Source organism: Marmota marmota, unplaced genomic scaffold (assembly GCF_001458135.2).
Source record: "Marmota marmota marmota unplaced genomic scaffold, marMar, whole genome shotgun sequence".
Taxonomy (NCBI): domain Eukaryota; kingdom Metazoa; phylum Chordata; class Mammalia; order Rodentia; family Sciuridae; genus Marmota; species Marmota marmota.
In genome coordinates this window covers 34,003,896-34,022,155 of record NW_026000016.1, presented here as the reverse complement: position 1 = coordinate 34,022,155, position 18,260 = coordinate 34,003,896, and the positions used below count along the sequence as shown (strand labels likewise).

General features: G+C 33.9%; 1 protein-coding gene across 6 annotated transcripts in view; it reads left to right on the top strand.

Annotated features, from left to right (window-relative positions):
- The window catches only part of Rps6kc1 (ribosomal protein S6 kinase C1), a 200,008-nt gene that overhangs the window by 107,531 nt on the left and 74,217 nt on the right, over positions 1-18,260 (top strand). For 5 of the 6 annotated variants that reach the window (XM_048809399.1, XM_015483652.2, XM_048809401.1 and 2 more), the window contains one exon: positions 2,737-2,829. The exons of the other annotated variant lie outside the window; for it this stretch is intronic. In XM_048809399.1, the coding sequence (XP_048665356.1) occupies positions 2,737-2,829 (93 nt within the window). The remainder of the gene's footprint in view (positions 1-2,736; positions 2,830-18,260) is intronic. 6 annotated transcript variants of the gene reach the window in all.

Sequence of the window (18,260 nt, the reverse complement as noted above, 5' to 3'; positions counted from 1 at the left end):
CTACGAGTGACAATCCCCAAGTTCCCCCCGCCGCCCCCCCCCAAAACCCCTAACAGGCCAGTGGCCTTTCAATTTTATATATACTGTTTGTTTCCTAACTTAATTTCCACACAGCACTTAAAATCATCTTTAGTCTGACTTCTTTCTGAGAACACAGGTTATTATCTACTAACTAATGACTTATCTTTGTGGTCCTGTGTTTTAGGAGAATGTTTTATTTACTTTTAATGTTTTTGTCTTGTTAAATAAATTATGAACTTCTTGAGTTAGGGGCCATTCATGTTTTTTGGTGATTTATATCCTTTGTAGTTATGTTGCACATAGTGGGTGTAGAGTAATTATTTGTTGAAAGATATAGTTGAGATTTTTGTAGTCTGCTTTCTTTGCTATTGATATTGCTGAAAGGAAACCAAGTGCTTCTATGGAAACTGGAAAATCCAATAATATCAGTGAATAAGAAAGTATACATAGAAGATAGGTATTTTTTTTTTCTTTTTGGTACTGGGGATTGAACTCAGGGTATTTTATCACTCAGTTACATCCCCAGTTCTTTTATTTTTTTATTTGCAGACAGGGTCTCTTGCTAACTTGCTGAGGGTCTTGCTAATTGCTGAGTCTGGCCATGAAGGCATTTGGCTATATTTTCAGACAATAAATGGATGGACTATCTTTTAAAGAATTCTTTTTTTCCCCATAACTTTTCCCTTTTATTCATTTTGCCAGAATTATAAGCAGTACTTACTCTTTCTTGTTAATGTAGCAGAGGAAGTTGTATTTTTGTGTAGTAGAAAGACTGTAAGCAATAGAGTAAAGGTTTGAGTTTCTAGGATCTTCCACTATCTCTTTCTGACCATGAACAAACATTATACCATTCCCTTTTTTAATCTATAAAGTGGGGATTATGATACTAACTTCCTGAAAGTACCATATTCAGGGTGTAAGGAAGGATAAAGATGAAATAATACAATATAAGTTAAATTAGAAGAGACAATTTTTGCTATATGTCTGTATACATATACAACATTTTATCTTGATCAACATTTTTATGTTCTTAAAAAATTCCCCTTAGATTTTTAGCTTTTAGAGAGTTTTGTTTTTAAATGACATTTAGCTCAATACCTTATGAAGTGAGATATCAAATATTTTTGAAACATATCTAAGAAGTCTAAATTAAATCAGTTTAAAGATTATTATTATCCACTCCAGTTGCCACTATCATCAGCTTTCTCAAGTGTATTTAAAAAATAAGAAGTCTCTATTCTTTTCCCCAAACGTTACCATGTCAGATACCCTGAAATTAGCATGTAATTGCTAAGCCAAACAACAAAATAAAAACAAACACATTGAAAGCAACTAGAATTGCTGCTTTCAGAAAATGTCACAGGTGGTAGTTTTCCCAGTTGTAAACGACAGTTTATCCAGGCTGCCTTCTTCCCTAGCTTCTCTCCTCTTTTCCTCCTTCTCATTTGTGCTGTTCCTTACTCATTTCAACTAATCAAGAACTAGCAATGTGTTAGGCACTGTGAAAATGAAGATGCAGATGACATTTCCTGTTCACAGGGAGCTCTCTGTAGTTATGTAGACAGCAGCTTGAAGTATTCAAGATGGTATCAGCAATTCACTAATCATGATGCGCATGAATCAGGGGATTTTGTCTTCTGCTCACTCACGGGTCAAAATGTCTCCTCTGTGTTCTAATAGATTTTTGGTAATAATAAGGTCCACTCTAAGGACACTCACTCTTAAGTGTCTCCTGTCATCCTTTGCAGCATCACCATTTTAATGTAAGGATGAATATAGCAAGCAGTACTTTGTGGTTGTAAACTCTAAACGGAGGTTTGGTTAGAGTTTTTCTAACCTGAATGGCTTATTTTACTCAAAGAGAAAAGTGAAAGTAATAGGTGAAAGTTAGGGTTAGGGTTATTATGTGCTGTACTGAAGTATCCCCTTTCTGTATTAACTGATCTTTTTTTGTAGCTAACAAAAAAGTATCCCCTTTCTGTATTAACTGATCTTTTTTTTTCCACATCACAGATACTAAAATATTTAAGAAATTTTTCTTTCTCCTGTCAATCATCTTTTAACCTCAGATCTAATAATTATTGCTTATATGATAGATATTCTTAATGTTTCCTCATTGTTGGTAATTTTTCTGGTTGAACTTGAATCTGCAAGTTCCTGTTAAAACACATGATGTATATTTATCAAGTACTATTAAAGGACTATATTTTCATGCTGGGAAAGAATGGTTGTATTCCTCCTTTTCCAAGTTTATTTGTTAATTTGTTGTTTTTTAGTTCTGCTCTGCTAAATTATTGTTGATCAACCTGGATTAACCTGGGGTAAATATAAGGTTGCAATTGATTGTTAACCCAGTTCTCCAGTTGTTAAAAAGGTTTATGATAACTATATAGTCTTTTTTTTTTTAAACTATGCAGTCTTAAATTGAGTTACTGCTCTAGAAACTATATCAGCTCATTAATTTTCTTTTTAAAATTTTGTTTTCAGTGTTATGACTTATTTACTTGCAACTTTTTTTCTTCCTTTTTCTTTTTGATTTTCTTTATTTTTTATTTTTTTATTTTACATTACAGACAAACAGAAACTTCCTCCTTTTATCTTTCCCTTCTGATTTATGATAAATTTAGTTTCCTTTGGCCTGGCATTTGCTTCAGCAGGCAGTCTTCCTTCAAGTACCTCCCTGATTGATGTATAATCTTTGATATCTTCCATTAGCCTCCAGGATCACTAAGTTCAAGGCCCCCTTGGAACCTAAGGAGCCCTGCCGAGGAGCTGAAGGCCTTCAGAGTCCTTGGGGTGATTGACAAGGTAATTCTTCAGTGTCTCTTCAAGAGTTCAGTCATAAATCGACTGCATGCTGACATTCTGTCTTTGAAGCTTTGGATCTTAAGGATATGAAACAAAAGGAGAAAATGACTCAAATGCATCTGCACTTTAAAATAACAAAAGCAGAAGAGAAAAAGCTTTTATCTAAGCAATTCATGTAAGGTCATGCAAAATATATTTGAGCAAATAGGAGAAGGTGCATATTTGTTGCATTCACTTGAGTAAGGGTTTTTATTTTCTCAAACTATTATAGCAGGAAGATGTACTTTGTGTTAGTTAAACTTGCAAGTCAGTAGTTTTTCAACATGAATCAGTATACTCTTTCAAATGGACAAAAAGAAAAGTGACATTCCTGAATAACCATCATTTATTGAGCACCTACTATGTGTCAGACCATATGCATTTTTACATAAGATGATGTACTTAATCCTTCTTAAAATCCTATTATTTGTGTTTTGGTGGAAATTGACATTAGGACATAATAAGTAACTTGCCCAGAGGTTACATAGCTAATTTAGGGGAATGCTAAGATCCTTACCTCTATATTCTGTTGATTACCAAAACTGCTTTCCCAGTATACTAAATCCCTTATACACACCCACATGTGCAGCTACACATTCACACACATTTTTATATTTAGAATAAAAATACTGAACTAACACATGCAAGTTTTGTGACAACTCAGATATGTGAAATATTAATAATGGGTCTGTCAAATAGTTTATAAGTATAATTTAAAGACTATAGACAATAAGCAGTCTTTAAAATATATTTGACCATCAAAGTAAAAAAAAATGCCTTATTTAACATTAAGGTATAAATTAATCTATATCTTTTTCACTGCTGAGCATCTTTTCTGAAGTATCTTTGTGTTCATTTGTAACTTAATGTTCAAGTACTTCTGTGTTCTAAAGTGTACATGTGATGCCATGTTAAAGTTGAACAATATACATACAATATATCTTAAGCAATTTAGATAATTATTAGTAGTTTGTATAATTCCAAAGGAAACATTAAGTCAGATATTTAATAAAACTGAGTGTTTTATTCTTATAAGGATCATTTTTCTCAAAGAAGTTTATATGCCTGAAGTTTGAACTTAGAGAATTCCAAGTAGTAGGACTTTTCCTTTCCTTTCTTTTTGTTTAAGAGTCTGAAATATTCCTTTAACCATGTTTTCTCTAGCCTTTTTAGTGTGGAGGATGTTCTGTTTGAGAGTAGATGGAAAAAATAGTAATTGACTAGTTGCTAGGTTCTTGGATGTCTGTGCAGACAAGTCTACTTTCTTGCTGTGCAGTGGCTGCCCCCTCAATTGGATTTGTTCCTTTTGACACAGTGACCTTTCATTGCTTTGCTGTAAGCTTCAAGTCCTCCTGAAGTTCTGCTAATAGCTGTGAGTCTCACAGGTTTGCCCAAGGACTCGACAGTGGAGGAATTCCTAAGTTCTATGCAGTAGCATAATTTGTTACTGTCTTTACCTTGTTCACCTGGGCATTGTTTTTGGTGTTTGACAGGTGACGTTTTCTAAGGGGAGATAAAGAAATTTGTGTCTTTGCAAATAATCTTAAAATTTACAACACAGTGTTTACTTGTAAAAATATGAGTAGATAGATTTTTTAAAAATTGAGTTATTATTCAAGGTAAATTTCTCCCTATTATACTGAGGAATACCTTAGATTGTGGTTTTAGAAGCTTGAAGTTTATAAGAGAAGTGCTGAATAAATTTAGAAGGCTAGAAAGTGCACAGGATACATAAATCTAGCTTCCACAGAGCATAATTTCTCTCATTCTGTTTCATATAGTACTTGCTTTTTATGAGTTATTTTGACTTAGGAAAATGCAGTTCTCCATTGAACTGTATTAGGAATAGGATTTTACAGACTTTCATCAAGAAAGTAAATAAGCAGACTTATTCATTAATATCTAGACCATAAGTTCCATTAGAAAAAGATTGTGTTTTCTTGTTCTCCTCTATATCCTCAGTATCTGGAATCATACGTGGCACATAATAGTCACTCCATAAATATTTGTTGAACGAGTGCATCAAAATTGAAACAATTTAAAATATATGTAGAGTGACACCTACTGGTATAATGTGAGAGTGCTACCTAGTACCAGTCTATAAGCTGACTGCTCAGTAGGTGTCTTACCCAGGGGGACAGAGTTCCATAGCTGTATGTTGGTTTAGTATTCAAAGAGAAGTCGGTGGTTTTCTGTTCCGTAATTAGGATCATAAAACACCTCATTAACATAGTTAGTGACGAGGAAGTTAAGCATTGTGGGTCTTGGAATGTAAATAAGCTCCTGTGCATTCAGTTGTAAGAATGATTGGGCTAGTGAAAGCCTTCAAAATCATATCACAGGAACAACAGCTGAAAAACAGGAGGAGATTTAACCAGATAAAAACATGTATGATATTTAAAAATTTGAAGGCTTTCCTGGATAGGGGAACTCCGTCATGCTTTGTTTAAGCTTTGAGAGGGTGAAAGGGAATATTAATTATGTGGGAGCAACAGGTGCAAGCGAGGAGTGTCTCAGGCCAACAGGGGAGAAGTTTGCTTGTTAAAATCCTCCACGAGACGAGAATCAAGGAGTTACAAGCACCAGAAAAACAAATTTGGCTCATGATTAGAAATACCTTTTAAGAATTAGTATCTTGACTGAAGGCAGACTGGATTCCTTTAGGTTTTATGGGGTTCCTATTGTTAGATTCAAGTAAGGGCTGAAGAATCTGGTGGGGATGTTGTAGAGGATATTTAAGCATTGGATGGATTTTTACCTTAAATAACTTTTAAAGATTTCCTTTAGCCCTTAGATTCATTTATAGATGCTCTTCATTGTAACAATACCCAGGGAAAATAGAAAGACTTTGGTAGGATGAAGAAGAGGGATTACTTTTATTTTCGTGTAAGTTTTGGCATGTTTAGGTGTAGTCCTTTGTAGGGTATGTGAGAAACAGGGTGGGGGAGGGAGTGAGCATGTGACCACATGCATGCAAACGTGAGGAAAGAGATTAATATATGGGACGTGTGTATGTTTGTATTGTATAAGAATTGTGTAAATATAGATAATTTGCACTTGAGTTAAAAGTCTGGTTTGGTAATTTGACTAGTAGTATGATGCTCAAAAGCTGAGAGTGTTTCTGACAAAGTTCGTTATTGTATAACCTATCTATAAAAAGGATAAAGGAGCCCATAGTCCAGTTAACAGTAATGTATCAATGTCACTCTCCTGGTTTTTATATTGTATTATAGATAGAGAAGATGTCCCCATTGGGAAAAGCTGGGCAGAGGGTAAATGGGACTCTTTGTCCTATTGTTGCAACTTCTTGTAAGTTAAAAGACGCTTTAAAAAAAAAAAAAAAGGCTAAGGGAAACTCTTGACTTGAACATCAGGGTAGTAGTACCAAGATTTGTCCCCTTATGGCTTGTTAATGCTTCTGTTTTAGGGGTTGCCAGAATATGAGTGTGTGTATAGTGTTCACATGGAAGACCATGAAGAATGTATGATTGGATTGTCCAAATTCATTGCTACTCTGTGAAAACAATTTAAACAGGATGTTTTGCAAATCATTTTAAAAAGAGATGTCACTTGATAAACCCATCAGTATTTATTAGGTGAAGTGCCTTGGCATTTTGTAATCAGGATGGCTTTTCAACTTCATCTGTTAGGCAGAATTTTTAGATTGATGTGCCACTGGAAAATATGATTGAGAAATCATAAAATATGACTGAGAAAATTTGTGGAGATTGTTCAAACTGAATAGATGTTGAAATATTGATACTTCCTTTTTTAAAGGTTCCTAAATAATACCTTCTTTGATAATATATGCCCTCACTGGGAACTCAGATGCATCAATATTGGGATAGTTGCTTATTGAAGGAACATGGGGTTGAACTGGATTAACCCTAAAGGGTTCCTATTTGTATTTCATCTAAACATTGTGGCTAAAATATTACCTATTATCTTTAATCATGTCACATATGTTGGACTTTCTTTTCCATATTCACCCTGCTAAGTACAGCTACAAGCTTTGGATATGGTATAGAAAAACAACCATAAGAAAACTGAAAAGTGGAGAGAGGAAGGAAGATTGGCTAGTAACCCAAACTACATGGTGAGGAGTTTCCTTTTTTTTTTTTTTAATTTTTTCTTCATACATTCCAGATTGGATATTGGAGAAATGGTCAACTTGGAAAAGCCAACAGGTGCAGACAAAACATAACAAAACAAAACACCCTAACAAAAGTCTGTTCTTTCTAGCCAAAGCTTAGCAAGACAGAAATCTTTTACTGAAACAATAAACAATAACTGCTCTATTCTAGACCAGTACCACATAAAAACTGTGGCTGTATTTCCACTTCTAACAAAGGCCAAGTGGAACTGCTAGACTTCACTCTCTGCCAGGATATAACAAGTTGCCCCAACCCCTTTGCTTTGGCAGTGTTAGAGGGAGCCTAGTGGAGATTCAGGACTCTCACCGTTGCCCAGTGGCAGTGAAGCCACTTGCACTTAGTTTCATTGGAGGCCATATGAGGAGCAGTAACAAGACAACTCTATCCTTTCCAGACAAGGTTTTATCAGTAAAGGCCTGAACCCCTATCCTTACCCAGCAGTAACCAGGAGTCTCACTTTCCTCTTTCCCATATCTGTGAAGGCTGAATGGGGAACCTGAACTTCCATTCCTGCCTAGAGTAATGAGTTTTTTATCCCTTTCTTTCATCAGCACGGAAGACAGAGTCTTGTTAAGTTGCTCAGGGTGTGCTACCACTCCTGGCTTAAATAAGGTCTTGAATCTAATAAACATAATGCCAAAATGTCCAGGTTTCCGTTAAAAGTCCCTTGTCATACAAGAACTAGGACTGTCTTAACATGAATGAGAAAGGTAATCAACAGATACAAACATTGAAATGACAGAGTTTAGAATTATTATGTTATATATCAACATAAAAGTGCTTCACTGAATGATTACAAATATACAAAAAACAAATGAAAAAATAGAAAGTCTCAGAAAAGAAATAGAAGATATAAGAAAAGCCAAATGTAAATTTTAGAACTGAAAAATACAGTAAGAAAGAAAAATAAAAATATCTCAGTGGGCTCAATAGCAGAATGAATAGGACAGAGGAAAAGTGTCAGTGATGTTAAAGATAGAATAGTAAAAAGTTGTCCAATGTGAGTAGAGAGAAAATAGACTGGGTGAAAAATCAATAGAGAAACATGTGAGACTAAATCAAAAGAGCTCATAATTGTGCCATTGGGCTTACAAATAAAGAAGACAAAGAGTGGAGGGACTGAAAAGTGTTTGGGGAACAATACTACAGATTTAGGAAGTTGAGTGAACCCCAAAGAAATTCATGGCAAGGCCCATCATAGCCATACTTTTTTTTAATATTTATTTTTTAGTTGTAGATGGACACAATACATTTATTTTATTTTTATATGGTACTGAGGATCAAACCCAGGGCCTCACATGTGCTAGGCAAGCACTGTACCGCTGAGCCACAACTCCCCCTTTTTAAATATTTTTTTTTTAGTTGTTGATGGACCTTTATTATTTATTGTTTTATATGAGGTGCTGAGAATCGAACCCAGTGCCTCACATTTGCTAGGCAAGCGCTCTGCCACTGAGCCACAACCCAGCCCCATAGCCATACTTTTAAAAATAAATGACCAAAAAAAAAAAAAATTTTTGAGAGAAAAAACACCTGAGTTGTAGGGAATAAGTAAAAATGACAGTGAATTTTTCATTAACTACTATGGAGAGCTGTAAATGGCACAACAATTTTTTTTTTTGGTACTGGAGATTGAACTTGGGGATACTTGACCACTGAGCCACATCCCCAGCCTAATTTTGTATTTTTTATTTAGACACAGAGTCTCACTGAGTTGCTTAGTGTCTCACTTTTGCTGATGCTGGCTTTGAATTTGTGGTCCTCCTGCCTCAGCCTCCTGAGCTGCTGGGATTATAGGATGTGCACCATTGTGCCCTGCTGCGCAACATTTTTTAAATGCTGAAAGAACTCTTGACCCAGAAGTTTATATACTGTGAAAATATTTTTTCAGGAATGCAAGGGAAATCAGGGTATACTCAGATGCAGAAAGAGAATATGTTACTGTTAAACTTGTCGTAAAAGAGTAACTGAAGTAAGTTTTCTAAATATAAAGGAAATGATAAAAGCTGGAATTTTGGAACATTAGGAAGAAAAAAAAAGAACAATGGAAAGGGTAAAATATGAGTAAGTACACTAGTAGACTTCCCTTCTTTAACCTTGTAAATAATATTTTATAGTTGAAACAAAAATTATACTGCTATCTGGTACAATTCTAAATGTGTGTAGACAAAATATTTAAGATAACTATAAGTGAGGGTGAGTAAAGACACATAAAGAGAGGTTAAGTTTTTCATGTTTCGCTTGAAATGATGAAATAATGATACCAGAAAACTAGTTACTTATGTGTGTTTTTATAATAACTTGAGAAACCACTAAAGAAAGCTTTACAAGAAGATACAAATGGTATAGATAAACTAAAATGGAATTCTAAAAAATATTCAAGTGACTCATAGGAAGATAGGAGAAACAACAGGGGAAATAAAAATCCAAGCAAACAAAAAAGTAAAATGGAAACTTAAGCCTTAACACATCATTAATTATACTAAATGTAAATGATCTAAACATACTTATTGAAGACATTGGCAGAGTGGATTAAAAATATGATTCAACTCTATAGTTTCTACAAGAAACTGGCTTTAAAAGTAATTTATACTAGATTGAAAGCAAAAAAAGGAGGAAAATGGCATATCATGGAAACAAAAATAAAAATAAAACATGAATAGCTATTTTAATATTGGATAAAGAATGCTTTAGAGCAAAGGAAATTAACAGAGATGGAGAGGAACATTATATAATGATCAACCCTCTTTGATAAAGACATATCAGTGCTAAATATATATATGCTAAACAGAAGACAAACAATGTAAAGCAAAAACTGATAGAACTGAAAGAAGAAATAGGCAAATCTCCAATTATAACTGGGTACTTCAACATTTTGTCAACAACCGATAGAACAGAAAACCAAGTTATGTAAGAACCCAACAATAACATGGAACAACAAGATTTAACTGGCTTTTATAGAGCACTCTATCCATCAATAGCAGAATACACATTTTCTTCAAGTGCCTATGGAACATATAGACAGTTCATTGGATTAGATAAAGGGGAATGAAGGGAAGGGAGAAGGGATGGGAATAGGAAAGACAGTAGAAGAATTGGAAGTAACCTTTCCTATACTCATACATGAGCACATGACCATTATAAGTCCACATCATGTTCAGCTACAAGGATGGGATCAAAATTATAATGGGTTGTATCCTGTATGTATAATATGTCAAAATACACCCTACTGTCTCAAAGTCAATTTAAATGCACACAGTAGAATGAAAAAAAAGCAGAACATATGAAAATTTAGGGGATAGTTGTAGCAATGCTGAGAGAAATTTATAGCACTAAATGCTTTTATCAGAAAAGAGTAAAAGTCTCAATCAATAATCTGAGATCTTAACTCAGGTGGGCCCACAACAAGTAGAAGGAACGAAATAAAGGCGAGAACAGAAATCAATGAAATTGTAAATAAAAACCATAGAAAATAAATCAGTGAAACACGAAGCTGGTTCTCTGCAAAGAGCAATAAAATTGTCAAACCTCTGGCAAAACTGACAGAAAGAGAGAAAGTGGGGGAGGAGGAGAGAGGAAGAGAGGGAGGGAGGGAGAGAACGAGAACGCACATATTACCATCATTGAGAATGAAAAAGGGACAGATCCTTCAGACATCAAAAAGATAACAAGGGAATACTACAAACACCCGTACACATGTCAATTTGATAATTTAGATGAAATGAACTAATTGTTAGAAAAACATAAACTACCATCCAGTATGAAATAGATAATTTGAATAGCTCATTAACTATTAAGGGGATTAAGTTTATAATTAAAGCACTCCTAAATGAAATCTTAAGGTTTGAATACTTTCACCAGAGTTTTACCAAACCTTTAAAGGAGAATTAATATTAATGCTATACATTTTTTTCCCTGAAAATGGAAGAAGTAGGAGCAATTCCTAGTTCATTTAACCAATGTTACCCTGATACCAAAATAAAAAATAGCACAAAATTGAAAATTACAGACCAATATTCCTCATAAATGTAGATACAAACTTTTTCAACAAAATATTAGAAAACAGAAATCAGTAATGTTCAAGAAGAATTATATATGATGATCCAGTGGAGTTGTTTCCTGAGATTCAGGGCTGGTTCAGTATTTGAAAGTCAGTCAGTACAGTCCAACCACTAACAGTGTAAAGAAGAAAAGTCACAGGCTGGGAATACAGCTCAATTGGTAGAGTGCTTGCCTTGCATGCACAAGGCTCCATCGCCAAAAGAGGAAAAGTCACAAGCTCACATCAGTTGATACAGAATAAACATTTAAAAATTCAAAAGAAATTCACAAAAAAACTTCTCTAAAATCTAGCCATAGAGGGAAGCTTTCTTAACCTGGTAAAGGATATTTACAAAAAACAGCTAATGTCTTACTTAATGGTGTATAGATGAATGTTTTATCCCTAAGATAGGGAAGAAAGCAGATTCTTAACAGTTTTATGCAACATAGTGCCAAAAGTTTCAGACCATGCTATAAAGAAAGAAAAGAAAATAGAAGGCATTGGGATTAGAAAAAAAGAAATATATTAATTTGTTTCTATTTAAGGATAACGTAATAATCTACACAGACAAAATCATGAAATCTACTAAAAAACTAGAGTAAAAAAATTCAGCAAGGTTTCAAGATACAAAATGAGCTTCAAAAATCTGCTATATTTCTATATGTAAAAATGAACCCACAAAACTGGAATTAAACATATAGTACTTTTTTTGTAATTTTTTTTACTTGTACCTTTTTTAGTTGATGCAATACCTTTATTTAATTTATTTATATGTGGTGGTGAGGATTGAATCCAGGGCCTCACATGTGCTAGGCAAGCGCTCTACCGCTGAGCCACAACCCTAGCCCCATATAGTTCTATTTATAATTGGAATTACTGTATGTAAATCTAACAAGATATGCATAGGACTTATGCTATAAATGTTGTAATAAAAAAGTAATTGGAGACATGTTCATGATCAGAAGACACAATGTAGTAAATATAAAACTTCTCTCCAAACTGATTCAGATTTAACACAATTCCTATCAAGTTCTCAGTAAGGTGTTTTTTTTTTCTTTTTTTTTTTTTAAAGAAAACAAGAATAAATATAGACCAGATTATTTTAAAATGAACATGGGAAGGTATAGGAACTAGAAGAGTTAAAATAGCTTTGAAGATAAAAAAAAGGTGGGCTCAGTCTCTCTGCTTGATTTTATGTCTTGTAATAGGGCCACAATAACAAAAACTGTGGTGTTGGTGTAGAGAGAGAGACTGATTGATGAAACAGAATGGAGAATACAGAAATAACCCCACTAGTATGGCCAGCTTAATTTTTACAAAGGTGCAAATCAATTTAATGTAGGAAGGATAGCCTTTGTAACAAATATGGCTGGGACAAATGGGTATCTTTTGGCACAAAAATGAACTGTCACCTAATCATCAGTGTCTTTTACACACTCACACACACACACACACACACACACACACATACTAAATTAAAAATAAAAGAAAAAGTGAAAAATTTAACTAAAACTTTAAGAAGTAAATGGGAAAAAAATCTTAAGGACCTACGCCTTGGTTTATAATAGTTTTAGACATGACACTGGAAGCATGATCAGTTAAAGGAGAAATTGCTTAGTTGGGATTTATTAAGGCTAAAAACCCATTTCTTTGCTAAGACCCATTAAAGGGTTAAAAAGGACAAGCTACAACTCTAAGAAATTATTTTGTAAGCCACATGTGTGACAAAGGTGTCATCTAGAATATTATAAAGAACTGTGAAACCCAACAGTGAAAAGAAAATGACTAAAGACATGACATTTCCCCAAATAAAATAGTGACAAACAAGTACATGAAAAGGTATTCAGCATCTCTAGTGATTGGAAAATTGCAAAATAAAACTACAATGACATATTACCTCACATTTTTCAAAAATTTTATTTGTAATAACCCCAAACTGAAAACAACCAAATTATCTTACATTAGGTGAATAAACTGAGATTTATCAATACCATAGATTATTATTCAGCAATAAAAATGAGTAAACTATTGATATGTATATCAACTGGAATAGATTTGAAGGACATTATTCTAAGTGAAAAGCAAATATCAAATGGTTAAATCTATGTGATTCCATTTATGTAACATTCTCACAATGGCAGAATATGGAACAGAGAACAGATTAATGTATGCCAGTGTTTAGGGATGGTGGCGTGACTATAAAGTTGCACCAGGGAGAACTTTGTGGTGATGGGACACAATTCTGTATCTGGATTGTGCTGGTGGGTACAAGAATGCATACCTATATTAAGATGACATAGAGCTGTATACGCGTGCTATACTAATGCCAGTTTTCTGGTTTTAATGGTGTATTGTAGATAGAAGATTGTAGCCATTGGAGCCAATTGAACACAGGGTACAAGGGAACTCTGTATAGTCTTTACAACTTTCTTTAAACCTGCAATTATTTTAAAATACAATGTTTAAAAAGTTACATCATGTTTGTTTATTGGTCTGTCTTATTTGTGTTATCCTGTTTATCTTATTTATCTTCATTCTGTTTTATCTATTTATATTTCTCTTCCATAGTTAACTCTCCAGAAAAATTGCATTAGTATGGGACAAAGGCATATAAAAAGGAACTAATAATAAAGTAGATAAGGATTAATAATTATTGCTATAATTTATTCATTATATACTACAATAAAATCGAACTAATCCACTATTGTCCCATATTTTTTTTCTGGTAAATTTAATATTATTCTGTTGTAGAAGCCATTAAGAAATTACCACTATGAATAGTATAATAAATGTTGTATTTACTATATAATGTAATATATATGTGGAAACAGTATATTCTACTATGATATTATTTGTATATAGTTTATGTATTATAAAAATAGTAGTAAATGCAGTATAATTGTAGTTTCAGTATACTGTAGTATGTTAGTAGTACTATGCATGTCAATACATCTAAAGTGAAATAATCTATTACTGTGGCTTTGTGCATAGCATTCTACTAATAGTGTTGATACTAAAAATTTATGTTTGTAGATATATAAAAATACATTTAAAAATCAATACAGTAGCTTTGGTTGTTCAGTGCAAAATAGAAGAAGTGTGGAAGTTGCCACTTTATCCTAACAATAAGCTAAACAAACTGAAATATCAATAATTCTTCTTTAATTCATTAAGGAAGTGCTGCCCTCACAATTGGAGAGACAGACAGGCATACATAGAGAATCATAATGCATCAGAGTGAAAAACCATGAGCAAACTCCCCATGGGAATAGTGCTGGTGTGGCAAAACCTGAAATGTAGTTGACAAATTGTCAGTGGCTCATTATGGACAAGTCTGATAGTTAAAAACTCCAGAGGTGCCCCCTGACCCCACCAGATTTTTATGAGTTTTACCTTTTGGATCTTCACCAGGGTCTCAAAGTGAATATTGGAGAAGAATCTGCTAGGGATCCTGGGGAAGGCAGATGATGAGAGTGGGGACAGGTAGCTATTTTATAACACAGCAGAGCACCCTCTTCTTTTTAACAATGTCTGTCCTCAAGAAAAATGGTTTTATGAGAGCCTAACCTACTGGGCTTTATCAGAGCCTAACGATCTAGTGAAAGGGAAATCCCCATTTAAGCTTCCTTGAGCTATCCAGTCCCATCAAAGTTGGGAAAAAGAACAAAAGCATATGTGAAGTTCACAGTCCAGGGCCACAGTCTCACTAAAAGACTCAAGACATAATCAGGACTACAGAATGCTTCCCCTCCCTGACCTCTTACTAAAGGCCTTTTTTACTAGAGATTCTTATACCCAGTACATAATGTCCAGCTTTCAACAAAAAGTTGCAAGGCATATTAAAAGGCAAAAATAAAATAAAATAAAAAAAAAATAAAAAATTGAAGAGAGAACACACAACAGAAGTAGACCCAGATATGGCAAGGATATTGGAATTATCAGACTGGATATTTAAAATAACCATGATTAATATGCCAAGGACTCTAGTGGAGGTACCATAAACAGCATGCAAGGACAGATGAGCAATATAAGAGGTGGAAATTCTAAGAAACAATCAAAATGAAATGCTAGAGATCAACAACACTGTAACAGAAATGAAGAATACTCTTGGTTGGCTTATAAATAGACTAGATATGGCAGGGGGTAAGACTCTTTGAGCTTGAGGATATGTCAGTAGAAACTTCCAGAACTGAAAAGCAGAAAGAAAAGAAACACTGAAAAAAAAAAAATGGAACAAACCAAGAACTGTGGGGCAACTACAAAAGGTGGAACATCTAGTAACAGGCATATCAAAGAGGAAGAAAAAGAGAATAGAAGCAATATTGAAGTCCTAGTAATAGTTCCAAGCAGTATAAATGCCACAAAAATAATTAAAAAAAAAACACCTGTGTACATCATCTTTAAAGTAGAAAATGAAAAGAGAAAGAATCTGGAAAGAAGCAAGAGGAGGAATTCTAGAGTAGTAACAAGAATTTCATCTGACTTCATAGAAATAGTGCAAAGCAAGAAAAGTCTGAAACTATCCTTCAAGAATGAAAGGTAACTGTACAAAACTCAGCTCAAAGTGGACCAGACTTAGGCGCTAGAACAGAGGACCTGTGCCTAAAAGAAGAAAAAGTCAGCCCAAATCTCTACTGTGTCGACTTAGGAATTGACTTCCTTAATAAGATTCCTAAAGTGCAAGAAGTAAAATCAAGAATCAATAAATGGAATGGAATCAAACTAAAAAGCATCTTTACAGCAAAGGAAACAATAACATGAAGAGAGAGCCTACAGCATGGGAGAAAATCTTTACCACTTTGACCTCAGATAGAGTGTTAATCTACAGGATATATAAAGAACTCAAAAAAACTTAACACCAAAAACCAAACCAAAACAACAACAAAACCACCCAAATCAATAAATGTGCTAAGAAACTGAGTAGACACTTCACAGAAGAAGAAATAAAATTGATAAACAAATATATAAAAAAGTTCAACATCTCCAGCAAATTAGAGAAATGCATATCAAAACTACACTAAGATTTCATCTTATTCCAGTCAGAATGATAAGAATTACCAGAATACAAGCAACAATAAATGTGGTGAGGATGTGGGGAAAAGGGTACACACATACATTATTGGTGGGACTGCAGATTGCTACAGCCACTCTGGAAAGCAATGTGGAGATTCCTCAGAAAACTAGGAGTGGAACCACCATTTGATCCAACTATCCCGCTCATCAGTTTATACCCAAAAGATTCAAAATCAGCATACTACAGTGATGCAGCCACATCAAGGTTTATAGCAGTTTAACTCACAATAGCTAAACTGTGGAACCAACCTAGGTGCCCTTCAACAGATGAATGGATAAAGAAAATGTGGTATATGTACACAATGGAATATTACTCAGCCTTAAAGAAGAATGAAATTATGACATTTGCCAGTAAATGGAGGAACTGGAGAATATCATGCTAAGTTAAATAAGCGAATCCCATAGAACCAAAACCCAAATGTTTTCTCTGGTATGTGGATGCTAATTCACAATAAGGGGGATAGCTAGGGAAGAATAGAGGTACTTTGGATTAGACAGAGGTGAGTGAAGGGAGGGGCTAAGGTGGGGTAGGAAGGATAGTAGAATGAATTGGACATTATTACCCTATGTGTGTATGTGATTACACGCCCAGTGTAACTCTACATCATGTACAACCAGAAGAATGAGAAATTATACTCCCATTTATGTATGACATGTCAAAATGAATTCATTCTCTTGTCATGTATAACTAATTAGAACAAATAAAAAATTAAAAAGAATGAAGTTGAAATAAAGACTTTATCAGACAGGCATTAATTGGGGGATTTTGTAGCCAGTAGATCTGTCTTCCAAAAAGTGTTAAAAGAAGTTCTTTAGAGAGAAGGGAAATTGTTTAGGTCAAGAACTAGGGTCTACATAAAGAAAAGAAGAGCACAGGAGAAAGAATTTAGTGAAAAAATAAGAACTTTTATTTTTCTTAATTGATCTAACATGTAATAGTTTGTTTAACAGAATAGCAAGAGTATTCATTTATGTATGCTTATGAATTTATATATTTATATACACTTTTATGTATAAGTGAAATGCATGATAGCAATGTTACAAGTGATAGGAGGGAGGAAGTATGATTTTTTGTTATTTTAGATTATACTATTTGTAAAATAATATGTCATTTGAAATTGGACTGGGATTAGTTGTAAATGCATATTGCAAACTTGAGGACAACTATAAAAAAAAGTAAAAAACAAAAAAGTATAAATGGTGTGCTGAGAAAGGAGAAAACATGGCTGGACATGGTGGAGTGGTCCTGTAATGCCAGTGACTTCAGAGGCTGAGGCAGAAGAATTACAAGTTTGAGGCTAGCCTCAGCAGCTTAGCAAGACTCTGTTTCAAAATAAAAAATAAAAGGCTAGGGATATGCCTTAGTAGTAGAGCATTTGCCTGACATGTGCGAGACCCTGAGCTTGATTTCTAGAACTACAAAATAAATAAGCAAGTTAATTAATTAACTAATTAATTAATTAAAGGGCTGTGGATGTAATTCAGTAGCAGAGCAGCACTGGATTCAGTCTCCAGTACTATAAAAGAAAAAAAAAAAGAGATAAAAAGAAGAAAAAAATGGAATCATATAAAAATGCTCATTTGAAACCACAAATGTTGAGGGACAAGTAAAAGAAAAATAAAAGCGTAAGGGCAACAAATAGAAAGTAGTGAAAAATATTGATTTAGTTACAAAAATAATAATTTAAGTATTAATGATCAAAATACACCAATTAAAAGACAAGAGCTTGCCATAGTGAATCAAAAAACAAGACCTAATTATATTTTTTGTTTATAAGAAACCACCTTAAATATAAAGAAACATACAGGCTAAAAATAAGGAGATAGAGGGGATGGGATTGTGGCTCAGTAGTAGAGTGCTTGCCTAGCATGTGTGAAGCACTGGGTTCGATTCTCAGCACCACATTATTATTATTATTATTTTTTTAAATTTTTTATTGTGGGTTGTTCAAAACATTACAAATTTCTTGACATATCATATTCGACACTTTGAATCAAGTGGGTTATGAACTCCCACCTTCACCCCATACACAGATTGCAGAATCACATCAGTTACACATCCATTGATTTACAAATTGCCATCCTAGTGTCTGTTGTGCTCCGCTGCCTTTCCCATCCTCCAC